The sequence below is a fragment of the Montipora foliosa genome, chromosome 11 (assembly GCF_036669935.1).
Source record: "Montipora foliosa isolate CH-2021 chromosome 11, ASM3666993v2, whole genome shotgun sequence".
NCBI lineage: Eukaryota > Metazoa > Cnidaria > Anthozoa > Scleractinia > Acroporidae > Montipora > Montipora foliosa.
In genome coordinates this window covers 17,295,232-17,302,731 of record NC_090879.1, presented here as the reverse complement: position 1 = coordinate 17,302,731, position 7,500 = coordinate 17,295,232, and the positions used below count along the sequence as shown (strand labels likewise).

Here is a 7,500-nt window from a genome sequence, read left to right as displayed (position 1 = left end):
AACCAACCAACCATCCAGTCAACAAACATTTAGTTCAAACACAACATAGAAAGCACATAAACTTATGCAAAAACTAGAAATATTTATGCAGTGAAAAGATCAAAGATGTGAAACATTCTACTGCATTCTTCAAAATTTAGTGAGAATGATAACTATTATTGATCTTGTAAAGATTCTCACAGTATATAGCTGACCACTTGACCTGACAATTGCGAAGTGAAAATTTGGCATTGAATCACTGGTGTACCAGCCTTGACTTTTGGGGCTAAAAAAATAACATTCCTGCATATCTTGCTTTGTGACCTGCAGCCCACCTCTCCTTGCCTCTATTTATTGTCATCCTCTAATAATTATTGCTTACATGTACGTTAATAAAAAAATTATTGCTTTTATTTGACCTGCATCATTTATCACAGACTGCTTGGAAGAGAATTTTCTGTCTTTGCATGTGGTATGGTTGTAACAGTAGAACAAATCACTTGACTTTTTGTAGCACTTGAATTTTAGAGAATGAACCACTTTCTAAAAGGACAGTATAGTGTTATGATAAAATATTCTCTGGTAAAATCTCCCTGAACTCAAACTTGGGGAACACAAGACTTGTATGGTTCACAAATCACATTTCAGCTTTCTGTGTTGAGCACTAAGTTATGGATCTTAAGGCAAATGTTATTGATTCTTTTAAGCAGGAAGAAGCTATGTTAAGGACGGTTCCTACTAATTCAAAGGTATTTTTGCCTCGGTTTATGATTGTGCAGGAAATGTAGATCCTAGCAAGTGTTATGGAAATCCAAAAAGAAAATTGAGGGTAAACACACATTTTTTACAGATAATTCATGAATATCATTTGTAAAAAGCTTTAAAATACAAAGCAATGTATGGCATTCTTTCTCAAATTGAAGCTTAATTCTCTTTCAAAAATGCATGGTTACCCCAGGTTTCTTTTTGCATACTAGGAGTACTTACTAAGATCTACTTTCTCTGCATAGTTTTAAACCACGCAAAAATATCCCTGTATTAGTAAGCATCACTGATAGGAAACCCGAGTATCTCGAGATGCACAGAATGTATGCACAATAACAGTAGTAGGCACCGTCCTTAAGGCAAATGTTATTGGTTCTTTTAAGCAGGAAGAAGCTATGTTAAAACTGGAGTAAAATTCCAAATGTGTGGTGCATTTAGTATGAAAGCTATGAAGAGCACAGATTTAAAAGACCTTAACAATATTTTACACTGATCAGAAACAATGAACTCAAAGGTTAACTGATGTTCATTAAAATACCAAAAGGTACTTTATGCTGTCATTTCTGATCTTTAATGGGAACATGGTTTTTAGTGAACCTGGATGTTGTTAATTAACCCTTTGAGGCCTGACGGGCTCCCCATTGACAAGTAAATTGTCTAGTGTTAGATGGAGTAACATCTGTAAGTGCCCACAGAGAGTGAAAGGTTTAATTAATCATGACATTCATTTTCTTTGCAGTGGTCAGAAACTCCAAAGGCCACTCCACTGAGACATCTAAGTCCTCGGGTTGGTAAAGCTTCTCTGTCTGTCTATTAATTTACGTCAAAGTGAACTTTTCCTTACAAGTTTATCAGTGTTCTTGAGAAGGTTTCTTATTGGACATTTACACCATCACTCCTTATATTTCTAAAGGGCTGCTCGTTTGACTTTACTCTGAAGACTATACATGAAAGACATACATGTAATACATGCCAGGGGTTTCAATAACTTTTGAAGTAGATGCCTGCGCTTATCAATGTAAGCCACGGTCACTCTTGTCTTTTACAAGGGTTTGAGTGGAAATCAAGGCAGAGTAGCCGGCCATGAGAGGCTAATTTTTGACATTAGAGATGGTGGTATACCGCCGGTGACCTGCTTCTGATGAAACCCCTGCATTTGAACTGTGAAAAGAGGCATTTTGAAATTTCAAGGTCATCTCAGTTAAAAAGATTGTGAAGGATTATTTTTGTGGTTGCTTGTGTCACACTTGTAACTGGGGTGATGTAAAAATTTCCTTACTTTGTGAGAGTTTTCCACCTGCCTGACAATAACTTTTTCATTAATAAATATTAGAAAATAGTATCCCACCGTATTGACCAATTGGGCAGGCCATATTCAACAATACGACCCACTGAATTTAAGAAAGAGTTGTTGTTCAATTCAAAGTTCTAGAGATAATTATAATAAATGTCTTCCTGACCTTGTTTCCTCATGCCTTATGGTGAGTTACAGCCCACAGTATTTGTTCCTGTTCATTTTTTGGCCCAAATGCATAAATGGAAGTGAAAGAAAAAGTCACTGTCACTTACCATAAGGTGTTCTAACTTGGGTAATAAGAGAGATTAATTTTCTTCAGTTGATAAAATTATTATCATCATATCCTGTGACAGACTTTGTTATTGTTTTGTATCACCAGATAAGTTCAAGATAACTTCAAGTACAATTTTCATTTCAAATAAAAGTTTGTTTATTCTTCAGGCACAACAAATTGACCAAGAGATAGCTTGTTATTTGGCAGAAAGAGAAAGAAGGCGAAGGTCTGTGTGGACATGAGTTGTTGATATTAATTTCTTTCTGACACAGTTCCTTGGGTACACATTTCAAAATGTTTAATTTAAAAGAGGTCAGTTGCTTTTTAACTCAAACCATTTATATCCTGCAACAGACCTCTATAATATTGTTTTATCACACCAGAAGCTTTCTTCTACACATTGACTGCTGAATGGCCTCTATCGACAAGTAAAATCGTTTGACATTAGACAGACATTTGACAGTCCAATGGTCAATGTGTTAAGTCCAGTTTTATTATTGTACATGTATTCTATGAAGTGAGTCAAACTTGAGAATGATCTCATTTAGTTTTTTTTTTTAATTGTGGTGTGAACAGGTCTGCTAGTTCTAGCAGTAATGATAGTGTCTCAGTCACCAGTCCTCCACCAGCTTCTTCTGCTGATGCACCATTTGAGCAGATGCTTAATATCATGGACACTCCCATAAATCATGGTACTGTAACGGTCACAATAACACTGAAAATATCTGAGTATGGCTAAAACTAAAGTAAAGTAAAGTAATTTGATTAAATTTCTGATTTAGAGCGAGTTTGAAGCGAGTGTTGTAAAACCAAAACCAAAGTAATTACTTTGGCCAATCAAAAAGGACGGAGACAATCCAGTAAACCAATCAAAACTCGAAGTAATTACACATAGCCAACACAAAGCACGGGAAAATGTGCACGCACAAGCCACGATTGGTTTTGGTTTCACTCCTGATTGGTTGACAAAATGGCGTGAGAACTATGAACCGATCACTGATTGAAGTAATGAAAAACCAAATGAATGCAATTCACTAATTACTTTCGACACTCAATTGAAAACCGCTGTATGCAGTAAGCAATAATATTATTTATTTGGTTTATTCATTAGTTATTTACATATTTTACAATTTGCCTGAAAGGCTGGTAAATTGACAATAGGGTCTGGTGTCTCTAACCGTAATTATCAATCATTTAACCAAACCAAGTCCCACTGGTACCCATGTGTAACTCAAACCCTGCACACAATAATTTTGTAATGATCACAATTATAATTATTATTGAAAACATCAAGACCAAAGTAACAATAAAGTCAACAAGAAGTGATTGTAAGAGATTCATTTAGTGATAACTGGGGCAGACATTGTGAAAAGAAAGTACACTCAAACAAGAAAAGTTACTTTGAGTTTTAAGCTTTCTCTTCCAAGGCTCAGCAGTCTTGTTTTATTAGCTAACTATGAAGTTGCTTTTGCTGTATTTTAAAGTGAAATTGGAAAAAAATTGGAAATCCGTAGCTTTTATAGTCCCTTTTGGTGACTCAGGTACCCAACAGTGACAAAAAGGAAAGTAAAATTTCTTTTAAAAGTAATTTTAAGAAGACATTGCGAGATGCGTGATTTTTACGCCTGCAGTAGCGAACATTTGGAATGTGAAGAAGGACGTCACAATCACAATCACATTTGTGCAAGTTTTTTGAGTTACATATTTTTTGGCTTTTGGCTGGTTGAGATATACTTTTTTGCTGTTTTCGACCGATTACATGTAAATTTGCTGTTTCTTTAGTGGGTTTACTGTTTCCCAAGCTGCTTACCGTTTCCCTTGCAATCAAGTAATGTAGCTAATATTCCTGTACAGAAAAGTTTTTCTTGTAATCATTGGTTGAGCAAAGGTGGTACGATTATTGATTTCTTTAATTTACAGACATAGCATTGTCATCTCTGCCTGATACTCTGTTTACGTCTCGTTCAATTAACTTTGGGGGCATGGTTATCCCACAAGAACTCAGTCAACAACAGGCATTCCTGTCAAGACCTAAAGGTGTGAATTTACTAAAATAAGTTGAGATCTTATAAGACCAGTAATGAATCATTTTTTGTTGAAATAAAAAAAAGAGTTGAATGGGCAAGAGTTCTTGGCAACAGTTATTTAGGTTAATAGTCTAAGATCCAATTATTGCCCAATGCAAAAACTGAGTCAGACATAAATGTGACTTGTTTTACAAGTAGCCAGTCTGTTATGAAGTCATTGTGTAGGAGGAAAAGATGGCTATACGTAAGGTTTTTAAAGTTGCATCAGAAGTATGCATACCCTTTGTGCTGACTGCAAAACAAAATGAGGTGATTGTATAAAATTGAATGTTTCCAAGAGAAACAAGAGAGTTGCAGTGAAGAAAAATGTACCATGAACATGAGGTCTGAAAGACAAGGTCTATTGCTTATACTTTAGTGCACTTGTGGGATATGTAATGGTAACATCATAGGAATGCCACAATAACTATTGCTCGTTACTCCGTTACAGTTAAGTTCTCTCAGTGTGTACGTACTCATGCGTAGCCAATTGAGCAGTACAGTACAGATCACTATATTTAAAGAGTTTGTTTTCATTGTTGGATTCAAAGACCAAGAGATATTATAAGTTACTAATATCTCATTCGTACAGTGAGTTACGTAAAGTAAAGTAAAGTCAATTTATTTTAACGTCGGTAGTTCCTTCAGTTGTGAAACTGGTATCAATGGAAGCCGACGGTGCACCTTTTACCCCCCTCAATCTGTCAGTGCTCCATTTCAGGGATATTTAAAGCTATAGCTTCATGGGTTAGAGGAAAGTGGAAACATACGTTGAAGTCACCGAGGATCGAACTGGGGGCCCCTTGCTCCGAAAGCCGGGCACTAGCCAACTGAGCTACGCCTGCAAATGTTGGTTTTTGAGGAGAGGGGGAAACTGGAGTACCCGGGAAAAAACCTCTCGGAGCAGAGTAGAGAACCAACAAACTCAACCCACATATTGCGTAGAATCCAGGAATCAATCCTGGGCCACATTGGTGGAAGGCGAGTGCTCTCACCACTGTGCCAGCCCTGCTCCCCCCATTGTCATGTCTTTTCCCATTCAATTTATGGAAGGCTGTAACTTACAGTTTTTTTGTTTGTCAGAAACCCCAGATGTATTTCAAGTTCCTACTCTTGATAGTTTGCAGCCCAATTTAGATGAATTTATGGAGCACTTTGAGTCATTCACCAGTAAGTGAACCATCTCTCAAATGAAATATTCTTTTTCCTTTGGTTATAGAAAAAGTACATTGTTGTAAACAGAAAAGTCATCGAGTCCTTCACGAAACACATGGGTCCAACAAATTGACCTGCTTCCAACTGAGTGGCTTCATAGTTCAGTTGGTAGAGCATTGCACCAGCATCACAGAGGTTATGGGTTTGAGTCCCGTTGGAGACACCTGAAAAACATAAGAGACAAACAGAAAATGTCGGCTGCCTTTTTGCACTGACTTTAAAAATTCATACTTGGACTTGAAAGGCAGTGTGTCCCAGTGGTTAGGTCACATGCCTTAAGATCTGGTTCAAGACCTGCTGTGATCACTAGATGAATTCCCTGGTCCAACTTCTGGTTTGCCTCCAGCCAGCTGGAATTCTCAAAGTTGTTCTGGTTGTTGTTCTGCTATGTTGTGTGTCATTTGCTTGGAGATATTAGACCCTAAGCTACTCTGAAGTTCAAGCTAATATAAAGTTTGTGTGTATCTATGTTATTGTAGCACAATAACCGCCGCCAACGCAATCATTATTATTATTATATGGCCGATATAACAGGCGCTCTGATTGGCTAATTGTGACTGAATTGTAGGGCATTATTCTCCCGTAATGCCCACGGGCCGATTACGGGCTTGCAAAAACAAAGCAAAAGGTAATTTAAAAGCCATATAATAAACTACTTATTAACCGAGCTAGCTCGAGCCGCACTGGGGAATATTGGCCAATATTCCCCAGTACAGCCCTCGCGCTAGGTTAGTAAGAAGTTATTATTAATACCAACACCATACATGTATCACAGATGTGCTGTATCTTTTCAACCTAAAAGAAACCATGATTTTATCTGTCCTTTTTCTTCATAGATTTACTGGTAAAAAGTAAAGAGGGTGCTGCAAATCAACAAAACTTTGTTCAGCCAACAGAGTACCAACATCAGTCCATGGTGTCAGTTCAACATGAAAATTCAACCATGTTTGTAAATCAACCAATCCGATATGAAGCAACTGTACCAGGACACGAGGAAGTGATGGACCACTCTGGAGTATTTGATTCTGCATCACAGCAGGTGTTTTCAGCCGGAAGTGTCGACAATTCTCAGCTGTCTCAGCAGGCAGTGTCGCCTTCAGGACAGGTTCTCATGGATATCTCTGGCGGAAACCCAACAGGAGATTATTCTTTTAATTGCAGCAATGTTAACGTGATGCAGGGGCAGAGCTTTGGACTACAGATGGAACAGAGTATGCAATCTCAGTCAGGATTCCTCCCGCCAAACAAACAGCATCCTGGGTCACCTCCAGTACAAAGTACAGTGTTGACGTCACCTGTTGAGCAGCCTCAGTTGATGTCATATCCAAGTCCCCAACAACAACAGCAACACTTACCAAGTCCTCTTGAAGAAATTCAAGCACAACAGATTGCATCTCGAGGTGGTGGAGCTGCTCTTTCACCCACCCAGTTTACAAGTAACATCGATCCTTTCAATTCACCAAGGCAGACTGATACCCTAAATCAACCCAGGAAAGGAGGATTGCCTCGAAACGTTTCAGATTCACAGTTGTACACGATGGACTTGTCACAACTTGGACCAACATTTCAAACCAATCTTTGTCCATCAGTGGAAAGCAACTTGCCCCCCCAGCTGGAAGCACCCAACCTTGTGGCACATCTACAATCAATACAGCCACGCACAAGGGTTACATCTACCCCACCATCTACAAGCCAAGCAAAAAGAGCAAGACTTCACAGGAATATGTCTGATTCCAGACTGAGCAGCTTAGCCAGCATGTGTAGGAGTCCCACATCCCCCCCTTCCTTGCCAACATTATTAGATTCAGTTAAGCAACCTTCACAAACAAGCTCATCCTCAACCCAGAACAACAGAGTGTCTGTACTGAAAGGAAGGAAACAAGGTGGGCTGCCTCGCAATATGT

At 38.3% G+C, this 7,500-nt stretch overlaps 1 protein-coding gene across 1 annotated transcript in view; it reads left to right on the top strand.

The window, feature by feature from the left end:
* LOC137974873 (protein WBSCR14 homolog) overlaps positions 1-7,500 on the top strand; it is a 30,623-nt gene that overhangs the window by 10,121 nt on the left and 13,002 nt on the right. The window contains exons 5-10 of the mRNA XM_068821866.1: positions 1,484-1,531; positions 2,483-2,541; positions 2,892-3,007; positions 4,236-4,352; positions 5,465-5,551; positions 6,433-7,500. The exon at positions 6,433-7,500 is cut by the window's right edge and continues 1,046 nt beyond it. Coding sequence (XP_068677967.1) covers positions 1,484-1,531; positions 2,483-2,541; positions 2,892-3,007; positions 4,236-4,352; positions 5,465-5,551; positions 6,433-7,500 — 1,495 coding nt within the window. The remainder of the gene's footprint in view (positions 1-1,483; positions 1,532-2,482; positions 2,542-2,891; positions 3,008-4,235; positions 4,353-5,464; positions 5,552-6,432) is intronic.